General features: G+C 50.3%; 1 protein-coding gene across 1 annotated transcript; it reads left to right on the top strand.

Annotated features, from left to right (window-relative positions):
• Positions 1-202: 202 nt before the first annotated feature.
• Positions 203-12686, top strand: LOC142034879 (von Willebrand factor A domain-containing protein 5A-like). Its single transcript, XM_075036702.1, is given in 17 exon segments — positions 203-262; positions 1659-1906; positions 2019-2241; positions 2641-2783; positions 3027-3141; positions 3307-3434; positions 3579-3667; positions 3925-4069; positions 4488-4570; positions 5049-5163; positions 5359-5523; positions 5814-5917; positions 6185-6366; positions 6531-6737; positions 11901-12124; positions 12430-12621; positions 12624-12686. Coding segments are annotated over 17 exon segments (2469 nt in total). The 5' UTR covers positions 203-219.
• The last annotated feature ends 389 nt before the right edge of the window (positions 12687-13075 follow it).

Below are 13075 nucleotides of genomic sequence, written 5' to 3'. Positions count from 1 at the left end.
CCTACTAATCTGCTACCAGGCTGGTGAGAGAGGGGCAAAAAGGATCCTGACATGGGATGTGAGGAAGGGAAGATTCATCTTGGCCCATGTATGTGGCGGGGGGAGCTCCATATCTTGGAGGAAGGGAAAATGGAGGTGCCCAGGTTTTTTTCACAAGGTCCTCATAGCTCACTTGATGCTCTTTCCCACACAGAAGCTGTCTTCAACCAAAAAGTCAAGATGAGGAAAAGTGGCATCCTGAGCAAATGCTATATCCGTAGGGGTGAGTTGGGGCCAAAAGGGTGACGTCTGTGAGCAGTGGAGAAGATTTTAGCTGGGAGAGTAATGTGGGAAGGAACTGGTTTCCTGGGTGGTTGACAGGGTGGCACATCTCACCCTGTTCTGGGAACTGAGGGGTATGGCCTATAGTCAGCCTTCACTTTTTTTGTTTGGCATAGCAAAAGATGTTTTTGTAAGTACGATTCATCTCACCCATAGTGCTGAAGGCTTTCCAGGGAAACCATCACAAAGTGGGAGAATCATGCAGAAGAGATGTCTACTATTGTGGGATGGGGGGCAATACTCCTCAGTGCTATGATGTTGCATCACCTAGTCTACTGTGGTGCTAAATCATCCCCTACTGTGTTGTGATACCTAGGTGCATTGCTTGATTGGTGAGTTGCATCATCCCCTCCAGATGAACTATGCCATCTTCTGTATACCATCCCCTTCCAAGACATTATGGCAACCCCTATGAAGGTCTTCGTATACCTTCCTTTGCTAAGTGTCACTCTATTCCTACTGCAGTGTTACACCATTCTTGACCAAGACGCTACTCCAATGCATTTTACCATCAGGTTTGATGCACCACTGATGCCAAACCTTGCCCTAAAATGAGATGCTCTTCCTCTCAAACCAAGGGCAAAGGTATGGAGAAGGTTGCCTTTCCATGGGCTGCTGTCATAGCAGGCAGAGAGGTCACCAAAGCCATCTTCCAGCCAAATTCAGATCTACACATTGTTGGCCTCAGATAAACCATACGCTACAAGTATGACAAGTGAGAAAGGGAGGTCAGTGAGAAATGTCTCTGCTGCTAACAATGAAGAGGAGATGAGGCGACTTCCTGTGACTCTACCTTTGATGCCATGCTAAGGGCCCTTGGTATGGTCCCCCTTCCCTTCCAGTAGTCCAAAATGAGTAGTATATCTGCTTGATTGAAAAGTTGAAAATCAAGCTCAACTCTTTGGAGCATTAGTCTTGGGACCTGCTCCAATCTCTGAGATATGGTCTGGAGGTTTGAGGAGCTGCAGGGCGCCTTCTGCCATTTGCATGAAGCTCAGTTGTAAGACTGTCTTACGCTGTGTACTAGGGGACAGACAGACTCCTCTTAACGCCACGATAGGCCTGAACTATGACGAAGCATGGCACAGTTAGGTGATCTGAGGGCACAGCTGCCATGTGCATTGGATGGAAAGGAACTTAGAGAGATGAGGAACTGTGGTCCAAGGGAAACATGTTGGCAGCCTCAGGGACCTTTCACTGCTATTTGTCGGCTTCTGCAACTGGCATTTCTCTGGCAGGTTTGCACACACAACTGTTTCCCACTACAAGCAGACACCTCAAATCTAAAGTTTCCTATGGGCAGCCAGGGAGCCTGACAGCTGTTGTGTCTTCCTCAGGCTTATTCCAGAGGGGAATATGGTTCTTTCACTCCTATTCTAAAGTGAAGCTGGAAACTGTGACAGTAAATGTAACCATCCAGGACTTGGTGGCTGATGTGGTGTCTGAGCTGTTTTTCCGCAATGTGGAGCCAGTCTCTCTGGAGACCATGTTCATCTTTCCTGTGGACTCTAACACTGTGGTACACAGCTTCTATGCTACCATGGGGGACACTCGTATTGAAGCGATGCTCTGTGAGAAGGAAGAGGTACTGAGATTGCAGTGGGAGGGGGTGGTCCGCGGACTGGGATGAAGGGTAGAGATGAGAGAATAAAATCCTGTGGAGATCTCAGTGACACATTTTTCTCACTTTGTGGCAGGCCCAGCAGCTCTGCAAAGGCACTGCAGGCATGGAGAATTTAAGATACCTGCAGGATCAGTGCGATCTTTGGGGTCCTGTGTTCGCTTGTTTCTTGGGGACCCTGCCTCCTAACAGGGAGGTGACCATCAGCCTGTGCTATGTCCAGGAGCTGCCACTGCAGCCTGATGGAGCTGCCCAGTTTTGCTGGCCACACGAGCTGTTGCCCGAGAGAAACTTCTTCAGTGAGTGATCCCTCAGGTGTTTCCCCCAGGGAGGAACACAGGGCTCCCCAACATCCCTCGGGGGGTGGACGACACACGACACATGACATGGGACACAACCCCCTTTCTGCACATGTGCCTCAGTGAGAGAATCTGAATATTCCCCCTTGCACCTCACAGTCAGGAACCCCACAATTCTCCCCATATGTCCCACAGCAAGAGATCCTCACAGAACCCTGTACAAACCACAGTGTGAGTCTACAGATTCCCCCCCCCCACCACCACTCCACTAAGCACCACAGTGAGGGACATCTCAGATGCCACATTTCCCCTCTACCAATGAGAGACAGTGCCCCACCATAGCTGTCTGCTGTGCGAGGGTCTCTTCCTTCACTTTCTCACACCTCTTTCTCCCTGCAGGCTGGATGTCTTCTGAGAAGGAGATATCTGAAAACCTGCACTTCAACATCTGTCTGAAGTCAGCCCATGGCGTGTCCCACGTAGCCATTAACAGCAGCCACACTCCTCTGCAATACACGGCTCCAGATCAGACATCTGCTGAGGTACGGCCCTGCCAGATGACAAAGTCCCAAAGGCAGACTCACCTTTGTCCCATCTCTAACTGCCCCATCTTTTCCTGTACAGGTGTTTCTGTTTTCCTACTAACAGATGTGACAGCTTCAACCTTTCCCAGGCCATGGTCCTGGAGACAAAAGGTGAAGGCTCTACAGCCTGCTGATGCTCCTTGGGACTCCTCAATCCTTTTATTTGGTTCTCTTTCCTCCCCACACCCTGCTTGTCCTCAGGTCTCCTTGAAATCGTCACCCTGGATGTACAGTGATCTGAACGTGCTGGTGTATTACAGAGGGCCTCACACTCTCAGTGCTGTGGTGGAGAGGAGAGATCCCAAAGCCCCACCTGGTGAGCGAGGAGGGTGGAAGTGGACATTAGGGAGAGGGTGTCAGGGAGTCTGGGGGGATCTGAGGAGCTTTTCAGGCAATATGTCAGAGCTGAGGACAAAAGCAAAGGGACAGGGAAGGGGTCTCCAACCTAAAAAGCCTCCTTGTTTCCCCACACACACTCCAGGCTCTCTGCTGGGAGACCCTGTGGTGATGGTGACACTGATGCCCGACATTCCTGAGGAGGTGCCCAATCCAGGCCAGCCTGGGGAATTCCTCTTTCTCATGGACCGCAGCCTCTTCCAGGATGCACAGGTACCACCAGAGGAGGTCTTCAGGGGGGACTTTCTACACTGGTCGTGCCCAGCTGGTGGGGATAGAGGCAAGCTGCTTCACGTGGGCAGATGTTCTGCCTAGCTTCCCCATCTGAGCTCTACCCATCCCTCCATCTGTCCCCAGAACACACTGCTTTTCCTCCTCAAGAGTTTGCCTCTGGGCTGTTACTTCAACATCTACAGTTTTGGGGCCACTTTCAATGCCTTCTATCCGTGAGTTGGGGGTGATGATGGGGCAAGGCCAAAGGGTAAGTAGAGTATGACTTTTCTAGATGGAACGATGGGATAAGCTCTTGCTGGAAGGCAGTTATAAGGCAGGATCTGTTGGGGACAGTGAGAGGGTAAGTCGTCTTTTCAGGGTGCTTCTGTAGCACTGGTGGTGACGTAGGGCTTTTCTAGGGAGTGGCCATGTGAGGGTAGCCATGGGCCAGGTTCTTCCCGCCTCTGACACCCTGGGTGCCCTCCCACAGGCAGAGTGTGGAATACACGCAGGAAAGCATGGACAATGCAGTGGGGCGCATCTCTTCCATCTGCCCTGATCTGGGGGGCTGTGACCTGTTGGGCCTCCTAAGGTCTATCTACAGCACTCCTCACCTTCATGGCCATGCCCGCCAGGTATCAGGGGGCCAAAGGGTTATGGGGATTGGAATGGGTGTAAACAATAGGGTAAATGTAGACTTCAGGGCTCAGGGTGAGATATTCCGCTGCTGTTTGCACTGGGAGTTGGCATGTGGGGGGCATCCTTATGGCCAAAAGTGACACCATCTTTGGGGAGGGCAGCTTGGGAGGGCTTCTGTGGAATTTGCCCGCACTTGGGGAAGGTGGATCTTCCTTGTGGGGTACCTCTTTGTGCTAAGAGGTGTCCTGGTGTTAATGAAAGGAGACACACAATCTCTTTTCCTGTTTCAAGGCCAGCGGGCGTGAGAGGTTAAGGGAGCAAATTGGGAAGGCTGCCTGCATTTTAGAAGGGTGTCTTTCCTCTATGGGGGTGCTGAGCCCTGGCAATCTTTGTTTCCCCTCCTCTCTCCCTCAGCTTTTCATCTTCATCCAAAGGAAGATCTCCAACGAAGAGGAAGCTGTCATGGCTGAGGTCTACCGTTACCGGGACCACCACCGGTAATGGGGGAGCCCTGTTCCTGTCCCCCAACATGCTAACCCACAACATTCCTCTCCCCCTGACTGTCGGAGTTCTTCAAACATTCTTCCAGATCCTAGTGTGCCCCAGATCTTCCCTTTACCTCGATGGAACTTCAGCAAACCCCCACATACTTTCCTTACCTCACCAAGACTGTCTATACTCTTCATCTAGCAGGCCTTCTCCCCCAGTCTTTCCCTACTCTTCTCAGCACTTTTCCTCTTCACCTTCACCATGCAATACCTCAATGCACTCTGCAGGCCCAAAACCCATTCTCACTGTCTCCCTGCTCATCAGGCAACATCACTCACCCCAGAGTGAATGGGAAAACTGAGTCACAGTTCCATTTCTATGCTCAGAAGCATCCTTACCTCTCCAGACTTTGTCCTTTTACCACTCTTGTCCTTTGTGCCTCTCACCTTTGTCCCATCTGTAACTGCCCCCTCTTTTCCTGTACAGGTGTTTCTGTTTTCCTACGAACAGTTGTGACAGCTTCAAGCTTTCCCAGGCTATGGCCCTGGAGACAAAAGGTGAATGTGTGTGCCTCCACTCTAAGATGGACATGACATCCGAGGTAATGACCCAGGTGCCTGGGCTTCCAGCACCCCTCTTGCTCTATTCAATACCTCCCATGGCTCTCCTAAACATGCAAGGCAATCCAAATGCCACCATCCACTCCAATTCAGAGACCCTCTCCAAATTCCCCCCCTCCCACTCAGAACTGGGAGGGAACCCAAGTGGTCTGTGCTCTCTTCTTCCCCCTCACCAGGCAGTGAAATGCCTGCAGCAGGCTCTGCAACCTGTGGCTAGTGGGATCTCACTACATTGGGACCTTCCACCTGGCCTGGAGGTGTCAATGATCAGAAAAGCTCCTGAGGTGATCTTCCAGGGACATCAGATCTCCATCTATGCCCAGATCCATGGGCAAGCACAGGTGAGAGTGATGCAGGAACCATATGTACTGGGGCAGAGCTTTCTGGAAGGTAAGGGAGCTACTCCTTGCTTCACCTTCCCAGCACTGGAAGTCCTTCACCTCTGTTGGACCTGGGAGGGACCATAATCAGGCCTCTGTGAACCCTCTTCTTGCCCCCAGAGACATCACTGCCTCTGCTCCAACCATGGAAATCTACTACCTTAGTGGAGCAGGGAGGGAATCTAGGTAGCCAGGCTGCCTATGCCCAGCAAATGAACTTTTCTGTCTGACTCTTTCCCTTGTGTCACCAGGATGCAGAGGTGGGCGAGGGATCCGTGACCCTTCAGTACCACGTGGGCAGCCAGTCCTTCGATTACACACTCAGGTTCTCACTGTCCCCATCATCAGACGGCAGGTGAGAGGGTAACACACTTGCCCATGAGGCAGAGTGGCATTGGCAAGGTCTGGAGGAGGGACAGCAGGTTTCCTTCGCATGCATCCTTCCCACTGTAGCCTGAGGTGGGAAGAGAATCTGGGCATCCATGCTCCCTCCTTGTCCCCTCTGCCCTGACCTTGGGAGAGTACCTGGGTGACCATTACTCCCCTGCCCCCTCCTCTTTAATCCATGTATCCCACGGCCCTCCCCGAGGTGGAACCAAGGACTAACTCCCTGCCCCTGCAGGCTGCCTGTGCACCGCATGGCCATGATGCACCTGCTGTGGAAACTGGCCTGCGAGGGGACAAGCAGGGCAGAGAAGGACATCCAACACAGCGCAGTTAAGTCCAGCCTCAGCGTGGGGGTTCCGTCCCCCTTCACATCCAATGTGGCAGTACGCATGAAACAGAGGGATGCCTGGCACTGTGGTAAGGCCAGAAACGGTGGGGAAAGGACTCGGAGGGGAAAGCAGGACTTATTGGTCTGATGCCTCCTCACCATCTGCAGCCCCCTATCCTGTGGGCCTGACCACACTTTTGCCTATCTCTAATACTTATGAGTCTAACCATCATCTCCCTGCCTCCGTCCCCAGATTCTTTGCCTCCAGACTCCTCCATGTTGGTCTCTCCCTCTTGCAACCTGGTTCCCTGCCAGCTGCTCTGGTTGCGAGGCTTCCAGCCTGTGTGGTTCAAGTCCACCAAGTTTTGGGTGGTCCAGAAGTGCCAGTTCTGCCTTGAGATGCTTGGTCACAAAGCCCCTGACACTGAGGCACTCACCCAGCTTTCAGCATCCTGTAAAGGTAAGGAGAAACTTCTTAGGTAAGCATTCTCAAAATGTGTTGGACCAGGGTTGAAATCTCCTTTCAGCACTTATCTTCTCATCAGACTTCCTGATCGTCACTATGCTGGGGATGGATGGAGTGACAGACAAAGCAAACTACATCTCAGCTCTGGGCTGGAAAATAAGAATCATATGCCTTAATACAACCCTGAAGTAACCTTATCCTTGTCTCCAACTATCCTTAGCTCCATACCCAAACGCTAAGTTTGTCACAAAATATCTGCATGAATCTTTAGCTTTACCCTCATACCGTTCAGCAAAAAAAGAGCCAGCTAGCAGAGACATAGCCGTTCACACAGCAGCTTCCAGCCTTTCCTCTCCTTCCAGCCTTGTGCTTGTCCAGGGCTCACCTTCTGATCTCCAAGGATCACCTGCTGGGAACTTCTTGTGAATGCTGTTGATGAGGAGAGTTAACTTCTGTAGACTTGTGCTTCAGCCATCTCTAAGGGTCAGCTTCTCTTGGCTGTTTCCTGATTAGGGAGTGCCTATGCCTGCTGCCTTCTAATGGTGGGAGAAGGCGTCAAGCACTTTTTCAGCTGGTGTTTGGGAAGCCGCTGTGTATCAGGTAGGCAAGAACATAGAGCTAGCTAACAGAGACATAGCAATTGTCTCAGCAGTTAGTGCAGCAGGAGTGCAGAGGGGTCCAGTAACTGTTCAGGCCTGTGTGGGGCTGAGTGAAGGTTGTGCAGTGTGTCACGCAACACCCTCTCCAGCACTAACTGGTGCATTTGCCCTTGGTACATTGGAAGCCTCAGTCCAGACAGAGCATAAAAGGAAGATAGTGCTGTCTAGGTCTTGAGCTGAAGAGAGAGGCTGGTGCTTCACCCTGGGGACAGGGCTGAAAGTGCCCTCCTCTATGGGGAGGTATGTTCTGGTCAAGACTTGGACTTGCTAACTGAAGGAGCTAAAAGGAAGAAGTGAGCACACTGCACACCATCAGGGTGAATGATGAGGAGATTGCCCTGGTCTTTGTGGAAAGTCTGTGGAGAAAAAGCCTGAGTTATGGGAAGCAAGGAGGATGGGACCTCTGGAGGCCAGAGTCAAAATGGGGAAATGTGTGTAGGCCTGCGCCTTCTGACAATAGGGGGAAGGTTCCTGCTCGACCTGCAGACCTGCGACTTCACACTAGGTATAGTGGATGGGCACTGGTGAGGACAAACAAGGCCTGTCAGGGGAGGCATCCAGAGCCAGCTGAGCCTGAACCTAGTGTCCAGGCAGAAGGGAAAGGCATGTGATGGTTTCTGGACACTCTCTCCTGCAGGGGATGGAGGCACCCAGCTGCCAACCCAACCTCATGCTTCAGGAGGAGATGTGTTTCTCATCAGAGGCCAGGACTGAAGAAGCTGCAGAGACTGCCAAGGCTTGACTGGTTCTTGGATTATTACCCATTGCTGCCCTTCCATGTAGACAGCAATGACAGTACCAGGGATAACTTGGAGCATATAATGTGTGATTATGGAGCCCTGGGGGAGAGGCTGAAGGGCATGGGAGCCCACATGGCTCAGTCCTCAGTCCTTCCAGTGAAAGGCAAAGGATTAGTAGAAATGGACTCATCTTGCAGGTCAACAACTGGCTGCATGGCTGGTGTCACAGGCAGGACGTCTACTGCTATGACTGCAGGACTCTCTCTGAGGAACAAGGGTCACTGAAAAGGAATAGGATTCATCTGACCATGTAGGACAAAAGTGCCTTTGCAAACAGGCTTGCAAATCTAGCAAGGAGGGCTGTAAAGTAGGTGTGTAGCCTTGAGGAAAGGCTACAGTAATCTGAAGAAAACTGAGGGCACAAGGAGTTGAGCAGATGTGTGTAGGGGGCAGGATGACAGGGAAGGCTCTCACACTTCCCCTGAAAAAGCTGCATGACTTGGGGCCCATCTTAAATGCCTGCACAGAAATGCATGGAGCATGGGACGCAGAAAGGAGGAAGTGTGCACAGCTGCAGAACTATGATCTCTTTAGGATGATACAGACCTGGTGGGGTAATTCTCAAGCTTGGAGTCCTGCAACGGATGGATACAGGCTTTTCAGGAAAGATAGGGTGGGAAGCTAAGAAGGATGGGTTGTATTTGATGCAAAGGAATGGCTTGAGTGCATGGAGATTTACTGATTCATCCCTTCTCCCAAGGAAGAGAGCTTGTGAGTAAGGATCAGATGACAGGTCAGCATAGGTGGTGTTGATCCACTGGATCAAGAAGAGGAGGTAGATGAAGCCATCTTTAGGCAGCTGGAGAACACCTCACAGTCACAGATCTTGATATTCCTGGCCAGTTTTAACAAACCCCAATATCTGCTTGAAAGGCAATCTGGCTGGTTGCAAGAAATCCAGGAAGTTGCTGTTATGTACTGAAGCCTATTTTGTGATGCAGGTGCTTGATGAACCAGCTAGGAGAGATGTTCTGTTTACCTGCTACTCACAAACAAGGAGGAACTTGTTGAAGGTGTGAAAGTCAAGAGCAGCCTTAGCCGCAGCAATCATGAGAGTGGAGTTTATGATCCTGAGCGGAATGAGCAAGACAAACAGCAGAGTTACAACTCATGGACTTCAGAAGAACAGATTTTGCCTTGTTCAGGATCTTGTGGGAAACTGTTGTGGAGGGCAAAGGGTCCAACATAGCTGGTTGATCTTCCATGACCCAATCCTCTGAGATCAAGGATGGTCCAGTCCAGTGGCAGAAATTCAAGGAAGTGTGCCAGAAGGCTAGCGTAGATGGACATAGAGTTCCTTAGGTCAAACACAAAAAGGAAGTATGCAAAGGTGAAAGTGGAGACAGGCTACTTGAGAACAATACAAAGACATTGCCCAGACATGTAGAAATGGAGTTATGAAAGCCAAAGCTCAGCTGGAGTTGAAATTTGTCAGGGAGTTGAAGGACAACAGGAAAGGCATATCTAAGCACCTTGGCAGCAAAAGGAAGCCTAAGGCGAGTGTGGGCATCTTGGTCAGTGGTGCAGGGGACTCAGTGACAAAGGATGTGGAAAAGGCTGTCACAGTCTCGAACTTTTTGGGCTCAGTGAAACAGTACCCACAGTAGAAGAAGATAGGAATCACGCAGGCCAGTTAGACCTACGCAAGTCCATGGGATTGGGTGCATCCAAGAGCGCCAAAGGAGTTGGCTGAGGCCACTGCAAGGCAGCTCTATCATCTTCAAAAGATCATGGCGACTGAGAGGGGTTCCTGATGACTGGAAAATGGTCAGACATCTCACCCATCTTCAAGAAGGGGAAGAAGAAGAGTTCAGGGACCTACAGGCCAGTCAGCCTCTCCTGAGTCCCTAGGAAGGATACGGAGCAAATCCTCTTAGAAGGGCCATCCCATATGGGTTCATCAAAAGCAAATCATGACTGGCCAACCTCACAGATGAGGTAACTGGCACTGTGGACAAGAGAAGGGCAGTGGATTCTGTATACCCTGACTTTAGCATGGCCTTTGACAATCTCCTAAACTCTCCTTATCATCAGATTGATGAGATATTGGCTGGATTAAGTGAACAATGAGGCTGGTGGAAAACTGGGTAAACTGCTGGGCTCAGAGAGCAGTTATCAGCAGTTCAGAGTCCAGCTGGTGGCCAAAGCCCAGTGCAATTCCGGAGGGATCTCTCATGGTAACAGTACCATTTAACATCTTCATTAATGACCTGGACATCAGTGAAGAGTGCACTCCTAGCAAGTTTATGAACAATACCAAATTGGGAGCAGCAGGTGTGTGACCAGTACAGTGGAAGGCAGGGACAGGCTGGAGAAATGGTCTGACAGGAACTGCAAGACATTCAGTAAAAACAAGTGCAAAGTCTCGCATCAGGAATGGAATAACCCTGTGCAACAACACAAGCCCAGGGCGCACACACTCAAAGAAGCAGCTCTACAGAAAAGGATCTTGGGGTCTTAGTGGACAACTAGCTGAACAGAAGTCAGCATCATGCACTTGCAACAAAGCAAGTCAGCCGCATCCTGGGCTGTATTAGCAAGAGTGCAGCCACTAGGTGCAGGGAGGTTATCCTTCCTCTCTATTCAGCACCGTTTGCTAGCCTGCATGGTGGGGTATTGTGTCCAGCTTCTGTTTCCATTACAAGAAAGGCATTGACATACTGGAACGAATCTAGTGGAGGGCCACTAAACTGACGGGGCTGATCAGGCACATGGCACGTGAAGAGAGGCTGAGAAAGCTGGGTTTGTTCATCTTTAAGAAGAGGATACCTTATTTCTGTCTACAGTTGGCTGACTGGAGGAAAATAGAAGCCAGAGGCAGACTCTTCTTGGAAGTGCACAGTATTAAGATAAGAGGCAACAGACACAAGTTGGAACATGGGAAATGCTGAATGGGTATAAAGAAAATTTATTTTTTTTAAGTCATAAGAATAATCAAAAACTGTTGGAATCTGCGTCCTTAGAGCTATTCAAGACTTGACTACACAGGTATCTGAGCAAGCTGTTCTAACGAGACCTGCTTTGAGTAGGGATTTGGATGAGATGATAACTTCCAGAGGTCCCTTCCAACCTCTGCATACCTTTGGGCCAGCCTTAAATGACTCCTAGTTCTGCCCCAACTACTCTGTGCCCGAGTGCTTCTTTTTCTGCCCATAAAAGCTCTTAAATCTGCTCTGGAACTGAGCCATGCCTGGGACTATAATGGCCATGGGCTGTGCTTGACCCTCCTCACCTTCAATCTCTTGTGATCCAGTGCTGCTGTAGCTTCAAAGAAGTCTTATGTCTTGGAATGTGGAAAGGAAGTGCTCATGCTGAGGCTGGTGGGTTTAAGAGTTGATGATGGAGAAGGACCCCTGTGGGACCCTCAACAGTGAAGATGAGCCATAATGGGGGAAGTGGCAGGAAGGAGTAACATTAGTGATGCTCATGGGCAGAATTAAGGGTGTTCAGATAGAATTACGCTGGGCAAACTAGAGCATATAGGACAGATTTTAGGATACTTATGAGGGACTGCAAAGATCTGAGGATGCTCTGGGAGGTCTGGAAAAAGTTCAGGATGCTTGTGGGGGACTCAGAAAAATTGGAAAATCCAGAGAGGATGGAGGACAGTTAAGTATACCTGGAGAAGGCAGAATTTAAGGTGACTAGCCATTGCCTATCTATCTCATGTGAGATGTGTGAATGTTTCTGTCTTCCAGAGCAGGAGCCTTCTCCTGAAGAGCAAATGATGGAAGAACCACCAGCATTTGACACCAGTTGGGACTGGACAATTTCACCACTGTCAACAAGACTGTGTGACTTCTCCAGGCTCAGGGTAGTGGTGGCACTCCAGAAAGCAAATGGCTCCTGGGCCCTCACCACAGCCCTGGCCTCTGCCTTGGGGCTCAGCAAGGCTGATGTCGAGGGACAAAGGCCCAGTAAGGTAAGCAGATCAGGGGCAGGAGTGAGGCATTGTCATGAGCCGAACCTTCCTCTGCTCCTAGTTTCCAGTCTGAGCTGAACTGAGAGAAAGAAATCAAAGCAGTCAGGATATAGAGCCTTTCCACTTGTGGAAGGAGGGTGTGGGGTGGAATCAGCAGAAGTATCCGGGATCTTTCTGATTTTGAGGATTTCAGAAGCTTAGACACTTTGTATGTATGTGTGGAGGTCTTACGTTTTCCATGTGCTGGTTTAGGTCTGATCTTTCTTTTTATTTCTTCCCCTTGATTGTTCTGTTTTCCCCCACAGGGTGTGCAGCCAACTGTCTGGGCCACAGTTTTGGCCTTAGTCTGGTTGTACCAGTATAAATGGAAGGTATCTTGGTTGGAGCTTCTGGAGGACAAAGCTTGTAGGTGGCTGCACGACCAAGCTGGTAAGAAGATTTTGCTGGGAGGAGTCATGCTCTGGACCTTTCCCACTGAACCCACAGCTGACACCTGTTGACCCATGTTCCTCTTTCCCAGTGCTCCTGTACAGCAGTCTATGAGACTGTCAATACACACTGAGTTGTGGTCCCCTCTACTTTTTCTCTCTGCTTGCAGAGGTCCCGCTGGATGAATGTCTGGAGGCAGCAAATTCCCTGTTAGGCTGCTTTGTGGAGCTCACCGTCTTCAGGATTTGAACTTAGCCCACTACTGGGGGTGGGCAAGAAGCTGGGTGGAAACACAGCCAGGACAGCTGACCCAAACTGGCCAAAGAGATATATCACATACCATTAACATCATGCCATTGTGGGACTGAGTGTGTGAGTGGCTGGGTGGGTGCTTACTTTCTATCCGGGGCCAACGCGCTGCAGCTGGCTTGCTCACACATTTGCGCTTTATTCTCACAAATATGTTTAAAATGTGCCAAATGATTCATTCCCTAAGAGCATCTTTTTTTGGTTCTTTTGACT

The sequence above is a fragment of the Buteo buteo genome, chromosome 9 (assembly GCF_964188355.1).
Source record: "Buteo buteo chromosome 9, bButBut1.hap1.1, whole genome shotgun sequence".
NCBI lineage: Eukaryota > Metazoa > Chordata > Aves > Accipitriformes > Accipitridae > Buteo > Buteo buteo.
The sequence above is the reverse complement of the archived record's forward strand: the minus strand, read 5'-3'. Positions and strand labels throughout refer to the sequence as shown.